This window comes from Trichosurus vulpecula, chromosome 1, assembly GCF_011100635.1.
Source record: "Trichosurus vulpecula isolate mTriVul1 chromosome 1, mTriVul1.pri, whole genome shotgun sequence".
Lineage (NCBI taxonomy): Eukaryota > Metazoa > Chordata > Mammalia > Diprotodontia > Phalangeridae > Trichosurus > Trichosurus vulpecula.
The window spans coordinates 497,443,070-497,457,438 of record NC_050573.1 but is presented as its reverse complement, the minus strand read 5'-3'; the positions used below and the strand labels follow the sequence as shown (position 1 = coordinate 497,457,438).

The following is a 14,369-nucleotide window of genomic DNA, read 5'->3' as shown; positions in this document are numbered from 1 at the left end:
TGGAAGGGGGAAGGCAGGGCAATTGGGGTTAAGTGACTTGCCCAAGGTCACACAGCTAGTAAGTGTGTCAAGTATCTGAGGATGGATTTGAACTCAGGTCCTCCTGACTCCAGGGCTGGTGCTGTACTCACTGTGCCACCTAGCTGCCCCTTTCCTTTATATTGTTGTGGTCACTGTGTAGAATGTTCTGGTTCTACTTACTTCTCTTTGCATAAATTCACAGAACTTTGCCTACATTTCTCAGAATTCTTCATATTCAGCATTTTTTCTCACATTTTTCTCCAATTACATTTATTAGTTATGTACCACAGTTTGTTTTGTTGTTCTTCAGTTGATTGACTTGACACTCTGTTACCATTTCTTCCAGTTCAAAATAAAAAGATCTCGGTTACTCATGGTATTCTTTTAGGTTTATTCATTAGATGCTTACAATAACAGTGACAACTTTTGCTCAAAAAAAATCTACAAATTAAAATTTATATTGTATAATTATAAAGTCTAAAATTTTATGCTGATAATTATGAAAACTCTAAATAGAAAATTATAAAACTAATTATACCTTTTTGGGACATTCTGTAAGAATTAAAGAAGTAATCCAGCAGGACCTCATATGCATGCTATTATCTGCAAGTCTTTGTGTAAAATTTCTTTATCTTATATTTTTTGAAAATGAATAACATTTTAATGAAGTAACATCTCAGAATATGTTTAATATAATAATCATAAATTTAATTTTGATGTTCAACTGTTAATTTGAATAAAGGTTTGCAATGTTTGGCACAACACCAGATTAATGTAGTTAAATCTGGTTCTACATTGATCTTATTTAAAACAAGAATAAAATGAAAATGCTCACTTGCACAAGTATGTCACACAAAGTGGTAAGAGGGGGCAGCTAGGTGGCAAATGAGTAGAGCACCAGCCCTGGAGTCAGGAGGACCTGAGTTCAAATCCATCCTCAGACACTTAACACACTTACTAGCTGTGTGACCTTGGGCAAGTCACTTAACCCCAATTGCCCTGCCTTCCCCCCTCAAAAAAAAAAAAGAAAATGGTAAGAGGATTTTATAAGTTCTTTTGAGGATGAGGCTATGTGCATGTGTCTGACCACCCACTGGGAAACACTTTGTACTCAAATATTGAACCTTGGGGGTAGTTTGTAAACATTAGATGATAGGTTGAGAAAACTACAAGAACATGTTGTAATTAGTAAGAAGGTGGTCAATTGGTTGTAGTTTGTGCACGAACGTCAGAATTATGCACATGATCATGACTGTTTTGAGTCACTGCAGAAACAAACCTATAGTGCTTCAGTCATTCATGTGCTTGGAAAAAATAATATTTGTAACATAATTAGGCAATTTTTTTTACTACAGAAAGTACCATTAAAGAATTTTTATTGGAACTCTTCCAAATGGGACCCACTGAATTGAGTGATGAAATTAGATTGCAGAGGGTTGAAATGTGAGTGAGAGAAAACAAAGTGGAGACAAGGATTTTTCTAGGAGTTTGGCTGTGAAAAGGAGGAGAGTTATAAGAGGCTAGCTTGAGAGGATGGTGGAAACAAGTTAATTTTTTTTTTCCAAAAAAAAAAAAAATTCTGAACTTAACCAACATCAGATAAGACAAGCATTTCCATACAAAGCAGAATAGAAAAAAGGACTTTGTGTGAAGCCATTTATCTGTATTATGAAAGACTTGCTTTTCTGTTTAATATAATACCTTCAGCCTGTCTTCTCCATGGCTGTTATGCTTGTCTGTTTGTTCTGTTCCCGTCATTCCCTCCCTAGCAACCAGTTCTTCTCTTTTAGCAAGAATCAGGAGCAGAAGAGAAGTTCTTTTGGGTCCTTTTTAAGAATGAAATTTTTGTTAAGGCAAGTCAGACAGATATTAGCAGTTCTCCTTTAGGCAGAGAGAGCTTTAGCAGAGTCTGAATAATTAAAGTCCACCATTACAGCTAAATCATGTCTTTGCAAGTCAGTCTTCTCCTTCCGCTTTTATCCTTTGCATAAGATGTTCTCATTTAGAGTCACATGCCAGGCATCGTTTTGATCCCACCAAATCTTAGTAGAACCTTGGAGATCAAATTTTGTTTTTGTAGTTGAGTCATTTCTATTTTGTCTGACTCTTCGTGACCCCATTTGGGGTGTTCTTGGCAAAGACACTGGGATGACCACTTTCTTATTAATTGCAACATGTTCTTGCAGTTTCTGAACCTATCATCAAATGTTTACAAACCATCCCCAAGGTTCAATATTTGAGTACAGAGCATTTCCCAGTGGGTGGTCAGACACATGCACGTACCCTCATTCTCAAAAGAACTTTATAAAATCTTCTTTTCATTTTCTGTGACATATTGTGGAAGTGAGCATTTTCACTTTATTCTTGTTTTGAATACGCTCACTTCCACAATATGTCACTTGACTGATTCAAGCTTTTCCATATTACATGCTTTGTATTCCAGTAGCCAAATTGGCCAACTTGTTTCCCTTACTAATGTTTCACATTTTGCCCCTGTGCCTTGGCAAGTGCCTGAAATATTTTCCTTCCTTTCTTTTACCTCATGGAATCTCTAGCTCCCCCTCAAGGCTCAGTTCAAGTATCCTCTCCTTCCTATCAGTATGTATGTATTTTGTATATATCCTGAATTGACTTATCTGTGAACAAGTTATAGATCCAGGGAAATATAAACCCCTTAAAGGCAAGTATAGTCTCATTTTTATCTTCATATCTCTCAGTACTTAGCATAGTACTTGGTACAGAGTAGGTGCTTAATAAATGCTTGTTGATTGCCTTGTGGAAAGTAGCACTTGGTTAATTTAGTCCATTTTATAAAAGAAATTAATTCTTTCTTTCCCAGGATAAAGAGCATAGGTGTTCCTTAATTTGTGGACGAAAACTCAACTGTGGCCTTCATAGGTGTGAGGAGCCTTGTCACCGGGGAAACTGTCAGACATGCTGGCAAACAAGTGAGTGCTGCACTGATGTTTCTAATGCATCACCTCTACATGTGGTTTACTTGGGCATAAACATTGGAAATTGGGTTTTTGACTTATATTTGTTTAACTCACTTTGCATTAAGATGCTGCTTTCATGTATATACATACATATACATACACACATATATACACGCATGTCTGTGTATATGCATAATATACACACACGTGTTTATTTTCACTGTTTGGGTTTACTAAGTTTATTTTAAAAATTTTTTTATTATTCACATTTTCCAGGTCAGCTATTTTTGATAAAAAATACTTATGTGTCTTCATAATTTAGTATTTTGATTTTGTTCAGATATTTCTTATTGTGAGTCATTGAGTTCAATTTGAACCTTCCTGTTTTTCAGTGAGTCCCCCACTTGGGTGAGATTTTCACCTTTTGTTCTAGGCTAATAATTCTCTTTCTGATTCTTTCTTGAGAAATTTTCATTTTTTATCTCTTGTTTAATTTTTCAGGATTAGGAGAGAGAAAAAGTCACTACTATGTACCAGGCACTGTGCTAAGTGCTTAACAAATATTATGTCATTTGATCCAGCTCCTCTTAGAGTCGTTGTGGCAAACCATTTTTTTTCTCTGTCTCCTTGTACTCCTCGAAACTTGTGGGATTACTTTGCTTTGCTTTTACTTCTTGGACTTTTCTTAACCCATAAGATTTCTTCATTGTAATCACTGTTTTCTTCTTTTTACTGATATATCCAACCTCAGTTCCTAGATAGGAACTTTGTGCCAAGATTAGATTCCACCTCTTGGTGGAATAGACATGTCTTTTGCAGTCCTGTCTTCCTTAGTCTGGAAGCTGCTGGCACTGTTACCAAATGAGATGGCTGACATTAACACTGCCTCTGCCACCATCTCTGGTAGCCTGATTTATTTGTCTTCAGCCCCATTTCCATCTGATTCTCCTTGCATGGTCCCCAACCATCAGTTGACTCCATCTCTTGCTGTGGGTTTAACTTCCCTGTATTTCCCTGGCCCCGCTGGCCAGAGCTCTGGGCTCTGGATGTGTGGGACTTTGGACTAGTTTCATGTTTCTCTGGTGTCTCCCTGCTCAGAGCTCCCACAGTTGTTAGATCCCATTTACTAGAAATCAGCTGGCTTTGGCCGCCTCTAGTGTAACCCTTCTACAAATCTCCACAGGCTTTTGGCCATCATCTCATGTAGCCCTGGACTAGATAGAGAAGCTCACTGCTCTTTCTCTTTGGTCTTCTTGATCATGGTTCCATTTGTCCATTTGAGGCCCTTTTAGATCTTTGCAGGGACTTTTGTTGGAGAGTTGGGCTTCTCTACTCTCTTTACTATATCAAACATTCTAGGGGCAGCTAGGTGGTGCAGTGAGTAGAGCATCGGCCCTGGAGTCAGGAGGACCTGAGTTCGGCCTCAGACACTTGACACACTAGCTGTGTGACCTTGAGTAAGTCACTTGACCCCAATTGCCCTGTCCTACCCCCTCCCAAAACAAGACAAAACAAAACATTGTATGTTTATTGTTAATGATACCACCATTCTTTGATCCTTGACTTTTTTTCCCCCTTTCCCCTATATTCATGCAGTTGCCAAGTCCTCTCAGTTTCTGTCTTCTGATAATTCTGGCCCCCTTCTTTCCATTCCTCCCTCCACTATCCCAGTTCATGCCCTCTTTATCTTTTTTATGAGCCATTGCATTTTTCTCTCTACCTCCAGTCTTATACTCACATATCTTTCTTATATACTGGTACCAGATTAATTTTCTTAAGACGGCTGATCACTGGTCACTGTTTTGTTCAACAACCTTTAGTAGCTTCCCAAATAAAATCCATGTCTTAGTCTGGCACTCAAGGCCTTTTAGAACCTGGCTAGCCATGTCTTCATTACTTCCTTGAGCCCCACTCTGCCATGCCCCTGCCTGTGTACCTTCTCTTCTTCCCCCACCCCCAGCCTCAGCTTCTTAGATTCCTCTTATATATTGTTTTCCACTTTTAAAATATAAAGTCCTTAAGGGCAGGAACTGTTTTTCTTTCTGCTAATAATTGTATTTCCACCACTTAGCACAGTATCTGGCACATGGTAAGTGTGTAATAAATGTTTCTTGACTCGACTTGGCTCTGGCCTGCCTTTCCATATCATTTCCCTGCCTAGAATGCCCTTTGCTAACGAATGCTTGGTATTCCCAAACTTTCTGACTGAAATACATAATAATAAATTTCTTATGTGGAATACCCAAATTTGCTGTGTTCATATAGCCCATTGTGTCTCAGTAATTTTTTTGTGGTACCCCTTAGCCAAAAGAAATACCTAACCATTCCATTTATTAAATAGTTAGGTCCAAACTACCTAATAATTATTTATGTCTTAACAACTTAAGTGTTGTTCAGTCATGTTCAACTCTTCATGACCCCATTTGGAATTTTCTTGGCAAAGATAATAGAATGGTTTCCTTCTCCAGCTCATTTACAGATGAGGAAACTGAGGCAAACAGGGCAAAGTGACTTGCCCAGGGTCACACAGCTAGTAAGTGTCTGAGACCAGATTTGAACTGAGGAAGATGAGTCTTCCTGACTCCAAGCCTAATACTCTATCCATTGAGCCAACCTAGCTGCCAACAACCTAGTAGCCATTTGAAAAATAGTACACATAAATTGAAAGAAAAGATTGTAAGTACTTGCACATGAAATATGTACACCTGTTGGACACTGTACAGTTTCTCAAACCTTGGAATTGTTTTGGGCACGACCACTGTCATTTCCTGTTCCACACTGATTTTTGGTAATCCTTGCATTTTATCACAGCAACAACTGGAAACGCAGCTTTGCAAAGCTATGAGAGAACTTAAACCAGATTGTTTCTCACATTCGAGGGTATCCTTCGAAGGGATACAGCGCCATCTAGTGTTGGCTCTGGTAACTCCCCTGGAGCAGTGGTTGTCCGGTCATTTGACAGATACTGAGTGTCACTGCTTCCTCCCAGTGTTTAAGTTGTCCCTATGGCACCTCAGCATGCAGTTGGGGAGCTATAGCCCTGTGCCTTCATTGCCGCTGTTGAAGTCATGAAGGCTTGAGAGCAGAAAGAGAATTACAAATCGTCTAGTCTAGCTTCATTATGTGTCAGAGGAGAAACTGCAGTCTAGAGTTTGTGTAGTGGCTTTATCAAAGTCGCACAGCAAGGCAGTGCTCCAGGCCCAGATCTGGGTGCCTCAGGTGAGCCTCGAGTTCCTTCTGCTTCACCATGCTTCCTCTTTGTAGAAGATCTCCCAGATGAAAACGATCTTTTTCTTTGCATTTCCATAACATTTTGTTCATGCCTCTCATGATGCCTTTTATTTTGTGGTTTTGCTATTTGCGTATGTGTCTTTTTATTTATCATTCCTATTAGACAATATGTTGCTCAAGAATTATTTGGGTGAATGAATGTAGGAAATTTCATAAGGCAGATAAATGCATGATTAATTTACAGATGAGTGGGATAAACAGAATTACATGATCAGAGAAGAGAGCGATTGCTTTGGGTTAGAATAGTATAAGATGACTTTATGAAGGATATGAAATTCTGCTGATGTATCTTTTCTTTCCTGCATGTGCTTCTGAGTTAGTTTTTCCCCAAACTATATTACATGGAATTTGGGGGCATGCATGGATTGTTTAAATTTTTTGCAATTTTTTAATGTCACGTTTAAAGTTTCTGAATTAAAGTACATTAATTTAAGATAGATCACATTATCCTCTGATTTGTAATGTCCCATAGGTTGGACTGAAACATGGAGAGGTGATGTTTATAAAATATTGTAGCCAACTTTTGTAGTATTATGTGGTAGAATAATTTTGGCATGGCGCCTTGCTTCTGTAGCTCTAGTTGGTTCTCCCACCTTCTCAATTAAAGAATTTACTGAGGCCATGAATTAGAGAACTGACCCCCCCTAAGTTGAGAAGTGTCATCCAGACTATAACTCTGCAAAAGAAGAAAAACCTCAATTGGGTGCTGTTACAGGCAGGTAACAGCTATACAGTTTGGCAATAATGCTTCTTAAAGCATGTTTGTGTTTTATCTGGCATATGCTAATTTAAAATGATGTTAAAATTCAGAAATATAGTTATGCTTGTCATTTCTGGCTTTTATTTCTGCTGCAGGACAATGTCTTCTGCATTTCAAAATTTAAATTGTTGCAGTAGTCCAACCTCAAATATATGATTTGTTTATTTGTTAACTACCTGTTGTCAAAGAAAAAATATTAATTGTCTATGTACTTTGTGTTTTAGGCACAAGGCTGCCAGGAACAATTTTTTTTTATTTAACATTCTAAATCTATACATTTCTAGCTTAGAGAGCAAAATGTGCAAACTGGCATAGTGTTCCTTGATGCCCTCAAACCTCTCTCTACCCCAAGACAATTTGAGGTAACAGTTATAGAAGTCTTGAACAAGGAAAAGGTCACAAAATATTAAAATACAGTTTTGGGGTCAACATTCTAGAATAATATTCACTTCATCTTCTAGTAAAACTACTCTATCTACTGAACTTCTTCCTTGATTGATAGGGCTTCTTCCCTGTGATCAATATTCTGATCTTTGGGGCAGCTAGGTGGCACAGTGGATAGATTCAGTTGGATAGTTGAATAGAATCAGCTGGACAGCTAGATAGAATCCAGCCCTGGATTGGGGAGGACCTGAGTTCAAATCCGGCCTCAGACACTTAACACTTACTAGCTGTGTGACCCTGGGCAAATCACTTAAGCCCAATTGCCTTGAAACCTGCCTGCCCTACCCTCTCCCCCCCTCGCCCAATTATTTATTTTTTTCCCCAATCCTTTCTGAATATGGAGAAGACGGCATTGCCCTTAGGTAGGTTGTAAGTATATCCCCAAAGGGTTGGGGAAGGCATTGATCTTACTTGACAGGATAGTACTTTTTGTTCCAAGTTTGGTTACCACCTATAATCCATTTTTCCAAAGACTTAGGTTGTATTTTCATTCTTGACCCTCTATACACTTTCATAAAGGGAAAAGTCTGGAAAAGACTTAGGGAAATATTCATTTCTTAATGTTTTCAGTTGAAATAACAGGAAATTTTTATTAATATGCTTCCACACTGTGATTTGAATTAATTACCCTATCCATTTTTGTGTCTTTGAAATAATTGGGGTATACAGTTTTTTTTTTGCCAGATACACTGAAAAGAATGATTAGTTACCTGGATAAAGTTTATGATAGAACACATTTTTAACTCAGTCTGCTGGTTGATTTACTCCCTTAACATTCAGAGCCCTTTAAAAAAAATTACCACAATTTATATGAATTGCGCTGCCATAATAGTTTTATTTTTCTGCTGCCTCAGGTTTTGATGAATTAACATGCTATTGTGGAGAGTCAGTGATTTTCCCTCCAGTTCCTTGTGGTACTAAACCCCCAGAGTGTAAAAATACATGTACCAGACTCCATGAATGTGATCATCCTGGTGAGTTCCTCTAAATTTATATTTATTTGAACTTTATGAACTATAAATGAATCAGATTTTTCCCCAATACTTGTAGGTATTTATATTGCTGTCTTTAATATTCATAGACTACACTTCACAATTACCATTTAACAAACCTAGATTCCCCCCATAAAGTCTTGTCACAGCATACTTGGTCTAGAAGAGGTAGCGGATAAAACATTCTTAAATGTCTGACCCTTGCTTAAAACAACAGTAATACTATGACAGAATTTAAAAGGAAGCAGTTTATGTAGTCTCTTCCACATTAGACATATTTAGAAATTGTTGTTTACTTTAGAATTGTAAAATTTTATTTGTGGAATATTTTGGAGTTTATTTCTGTGACTATTAGACCTACTGTCTGAAAAAGAAATTGTCCATCCTTAAGATGCAGCATTACAAATTTTTCTATGCTGCTGTAGTTTCTCAGTGGACCTTTCTTATACTACCATGGTTTTAAAAGATGTTCTTTGGGCACCTTTAAAATATTTTTCTCTTCCCTCCTATCAGTGCTTAACCCCTTTCAGGTAGGTTTATAGCAGCAGCATTTAGTATACAGTAGTACTGGTTTGGGAGTCAGGAGACCTGTGTAATGTTCAGAGCCCTTCCTAACCTGGTGCCATGCTACCTTTCCAGGCGTCCTGGTGGAGAGTTGGAAGAGAGCGGGTGGGAACAACTGTTCCTCCACTCCTTTTTTTTCTGCATTTCTCTAGCTGAGTTAGGGCAGGGTCTGGGTTTTCTCTGTTCTCCTTAACTTTCTCCCTTAAACTAAGCTTTTTTTTTTTAACTTGTGTGGTATTTACTGATTATGTGCTTATCAGTTCATGAGAAAACGACTTACAACCTCTGATTTTAAAAGATATAAACTATACAGAATATAAAATTTACATGTGTACAATTCTTTTTATAAAAACCTTTCCTTATTTTGTCTTTGTTTTAATGCAGTATTCCATTCTTGTCATAGTGAGGTGAAATGCCCTCCTTGTACTTACCTTACTCAGAAGTGGTGCATGGGCAAACATGAGGTAAGTTTTGTCTTCCCAGTTGTTGATAGTAGTTAATAGTGTTCATTGCTAGAAACGCTGAGCTAAAGCTCAATTATTTGTTTTCTAGCTCAGCAACTTAAAATCTGTGTGGTCTTGGACAAATTCACTTAACTTTTCTGGGCTTCATTGTCTTTATTTAAAAAAAAAAAGGATGACTTCTGCGGTTCCTTCAGCTCTAAATCTATGATCCTGTGATTTATTCATGTTCAGTTTTCTCTTCTGATTGCTCAGTATTCTAGCTTCTTTTGGGTCCTCCCTTCGCAGTGTGCCTGCTCTCCCTTTCAGCTGGGTATCATCTGCAAATTTGATACACATGCCACCATCTGTGATTTTTTTTTTCCAAGTCATTAACAAAAATGGTAATGCAATTCATGGCCAAGGACATGTAGACATCTTCCTATTGTTTGTGCAAAGCATGAGGAAAAACTGTATCATTCCTAGACACATTAGGTAGAGTGCTGAATTTGGAGTCAGAAAGATCTGAGTTCAAATCCAGCCTCACACACTTATTAGTTGTGTGACCCATGACAAGTCGCTTAACCTTCCTCAGCCTTGGTTTCCTCAACTCTAAAGTGAAAATAATAGTGCCTACCTCACAGGGTCGTTGTGAAGATCAAATAAAATACCATGTAAAGTGCTTAGCAAACCTTCATCAAACCTATAGAAATACTTTTCCAAAAGGTAACCTTCCCAAAAACAGTTACGAGGTTGTTTTGACATCACGTGTTCTCAACAAAGCCACACTAACTCTTTGTGAATTCACCAGCTTCTTTCTTGTCACGGCGTACTTGGTCTAGAAGAGAGCGCGGGTAAAGCATTCTGAAATGTCTAACCCTGGCTTAAAACAACGGTAATACTATGACAGAATTTAAAAGGAAGCATTCTGACTAATACTTCCAGAATTCACTGCTGGTCACTTCTGCTACAGCCATGTGGGTCAAACTACCACCGCTACGTCCCTCCAGACCTTGGGGGGTGAGCCCTGTGAATAGCAGCCCTCCCCTGGGCTGCTGCCCCTGCTCAAGTCTTGTGCCCACAACCTTCATCCAGGGGAGCAGCGCTTGTGGAATGGTGACCTGGGGGCTGCCCCCTCAGCAGCCACAGCTTTGGAGGACCCAGAAAAGAAAGTTCTCAGCACAGAAATCCTTGGCATTGTCAAGCAGCTCAGCATCAGAAATTGGCATAATTTTTATTGGTAGCAGAGATGCCTAAGAAGATGCATCACCATATGCTTTGCCAGTGCCCCTTAAGGACCCTTTGATCCGTCCTGAAGCTGGAGCCTCTGCTGTGTATTGTCTCCCCATTTTGAGGAAGCAGCTGTCTTGCATTTTCTTTTGTATCCCTGTGTTATTTGTACATATGAAAGACTATGTGTTTTCATTTATCCATTGAAAAGGAACAAAATAGCTAAAAGGAGTGATAGAGTAGCATTAAAATGTATTGAGAACAGCGAGGTAGTGCCAGTGGCAGCAGTGGATGGAGCGCCAGGCTCAGAGTCAGGAAAACCTGAGTTCAGATTTGTCCTCAGACAATAGCTGTGTGTCCCTGGGCAAGTCACTTAACCCTGTTTGCCTCAGTTTCCTCATGTGGAAAATGAGTTGAAGGAGGAATGGCAAACCACCGTAGGGTGTTTGTCAAGAAAACTTCAAATGGGTTCATGAAGAATCAGATATACCTGAAAAATGACTGAATAACATATATTAATAAGAGGATATGCTCAGCTGAGAGAATCTAGGGACTCACCAAGCTTAGCTTTGGCTTTAGCTTTTTGAGTTTTAGCATTCCTTTTTTTTTCACACTTTTTTTTTTCATTCCTGACACTCTTAAAGGATGCTGCTGCACTTCCCTATTAATCCTCCACTACCTACACCTGCTTCCATTTTCCTCACATGTTCATAAGCAAAGTTCACAGTGTATCGACTGCAGTCTTTTTAGACAAGTCCCTTCCTTTATCTTTGTGTCTTTGTAATTTTATATTTGAGTGGTTTCCAACACTTCTGGTCTGATTTTTTTTTTTCCTATAAAATTTTAGTCTTCAGGATCCTGCCTATTCTCCTTCTGAACCTTTTAAAATTTGCTTTCCTAAAATCAAGAGTGCCCAGATTTCCTTTCTCCTAAACCAAATTCTAAAATAGCATAGTCACTTTTTCTTGAGGTTCCTATCATTTCTTTTTCAACAACCAGTTCTTACTTAATTATGAAAATTAGAGGCTGAATCATGGAGGAAGTTTTTAAGGTAAACTATTAATTCAACTGCTCTGCTTTTAGTAATAAAGTTTGAGTAGATGTTGAAACCAGTGGTCTTCAAACTTTGACGGGCAGCTGTATCTGTAAAAAAAAGTTTGTGCCCATACACATTTCTCCCCTTCCCCCAATTTCCTTCAATGTTCAGTTCCAGAAACACCTCTTATATAAAGCCTTTCCTGACCTCCCTCCAGCAGTTAGTACATTCTGCTTAAATTATCTTGCATCTGTTCTGTGCGTAATTGGATATATCCCTTTCTCGACACACACGCGCACGCACGCGCACGCATTCTCTCCCTACCTCTTTGTCTACATACACACACCATCACACACACTCCAGTTAAATTGGTAAATATCTCAAGGGCAAGCACTGTTTCATTTTTGTCTTTGAATTCACAGAGCCTAATATAGTTTCCAGCACATAGTAAGCACTTGATAAATATTTGTTGATTGACTATCACCTTCCACCAACCCAGTGGGCCCAGTGCCCTGGCTTTAAATCCTTTTTCCTGGACATTAGTCTTCATTTATCCCTACCACCATCAGACTGCCCTGATGGATCCACATGTGCCACACTACCTCCTCTGCTGCTTCTGTGGCCAGTACTTCCTTCTTAATAATCTCAACGTCTTTTTTTTCCATTCTTTTAAAAAATTTTTTTACATATATATTTTATTGTCCCCTATTACATTTTAAAACTATTTTTAAATTGTCTTTTACAAAGTTTTGATTACCCAACAATACAGTAATCCAAGACAGTTCTTCAGGATTTATGATGAAAAGTGCCATCTGTCTCCAGAGAAATAACTGGTAGAGTCTGAATGCAGATCAAAGATGCTTTTTCTTTACTTTATTTTTCTTTGTTTTTTTTTTTTTTGGTCTGTATTTTCTTTCACAGAATGACTCACGTGGAAATGTGTTTTGAATGACTACGTATAACCTATGTCATAATGCTTGTCTTCTCAATGGGGGGGAGGGAAGGGAAGGGAGAGAATTTGGAACTCAAAATTTGAAAATAATGTTAAAAATATTTTTACATGTAATATTGAAAATATAAAAATAAGGAAAAAAAAAGTTTTGAGTTCCAAATTCTATCCTTTCCCCCTCCCCACTCCCTGATCTGTTAAGCAGTCAGATATAGGTTATATATGGGCAATTATGTAAAACATTTCCATATTAGTCATTTTGACCAAGAAGATTTGAATAAGAGAAAAAAATGGAAGAAAGTAAGTGAAAAACAGCATGCTTCAGTCTGTATTCAAACAATATCAGTTCTTTCTCTGAAGGCGGATAGTATGCTTCATCATGAGTCCTTTGGGGTTGTCTTGGATCATTCATTGTATTGCTGAGAACAGCTAAGTCATTCACAGTTCTTCATCATACAATATTGCTATTAATTGTGTATAACCTTTCTCTTGTTTCTGTTCACTATTTATCAGTTCATGTAAGTCTTTCCAGGTGTTTCTGAAGTCATCCTGCTTGTTATTTCTTAGAGCACATCAATATTCCATTACAATCATATACCACAGCTTGTTCAGCCATTCCCCAATTGATAGGCACCCCTTCGATTTCCAATTCTTAGCTACCACAAAAAGAGCTGCTATGAATATTTTTGTACAAATAGGTCCGTTTACCTTTTTGGGAGGTGTTTTGGGACATAGACCTAGCAGTGGTATTTTGGAGTCAATATGCACAGTTTTATAGGTCTTCAGGCATAGTGTCAAATCATTCTCCAGAATGGTTGGATCAGTTCACAACTCCATCACAGTGCATTAGTGTCCCAGTTTTCCCACATTCCCTCCAACATCCAACATTTTCCTTTTTTGTCATATTAGCCAATCTCAGGTGCGAGGTGGTATTCACTTTCTTGAGCCCATTATTCTTTTATTTTAAACCATGGTCTGAAAATATAGTTCTCAGATACCATCTTATGAAATAGCTATTCACTTCCCAAAATTGGCCTTTCTTTCGTGAAACTCTTGCCTTCATTTGGTAGCATCAGTGATAAAAATACTTGCTTTGTTTCTAAGGGCTTCAGATTTCTTGCTCAGGCTTTATAATTTTTAGCAACATTTTCTAGATTGCATCTTACAGAATCAGCTGCACTAATGTAAGTCACCAGAAGTGTGTAATCCAGCTAACCAATTCTTAGGCAGTTCTTTCATGTCTGGAACACATACAGACATTGCCACTGTTATGTTCAGATGGAATAATGTCTGCCACAGTACCTCTCCACAGGGAGGGTCACTAACCAGCACTATTTGTCTCATTTCTCTGTTCCTTACTAGATGAGCTTTCTCCTGACAGCACTTGTGGATAGTTATCATTTCTTCTAATTCAGGAAGCCAACTTCCTCTTCTTTGGGAAGAGCCTTGTATCTATTACTTCACTCCAAATGTTCTGTGGTCTTCCCCCTTTTTTTCTTGTTATATCCTTCTGCCTTCCAGTTTCTTGACATAGGTCAGTATTCCTCACTGGCTTTTCAAATCCTTTTTCTTATTGTCTTCTATTGTGAAGGTCTTTTTCCTCTTTTTAAAGGAACACTTGGTAAACTTATGAGTGAAAAAGTATTCCTCCAGCCCTTTTACCTTCTATTCTGGGAAGAAGACTAACTTGTATTTTGAACATCGTT

At 38.2% G+C, this 14,369-nt stretch overlaps 1 protein-coding gene across 2 annotated transcripts in view; it reads left to right on the top strand.

The window, feature by feature from the left end:
* NFX1 (nuclear transcription factor, X-box binding 1) overlaps positions 1–14,369 on the top strand; it is an 81,809-nt gene that overhangs the window by 45,968 nt on the left and 21,472 nt on the right. For both annotated transcript variants that reach the window (XM_036739269.1, XM_036739277.1), the window contains exons 13-15: positions 2,861–2,969; positions 8,307–8,426; positions 9,393–9,472. In XM_036739269.1, the coding sequence (XP_036595164.1) occupies positions 2,861–2,969; positions 8,307–8,426; positions 9,393–9,472 (309 nt within the window). The remainder of the gene's footprint in view (positions 1–2,860; positions 2,970–8,306; positions 8,427–9,392; positions 9,473–14,369) is intronic.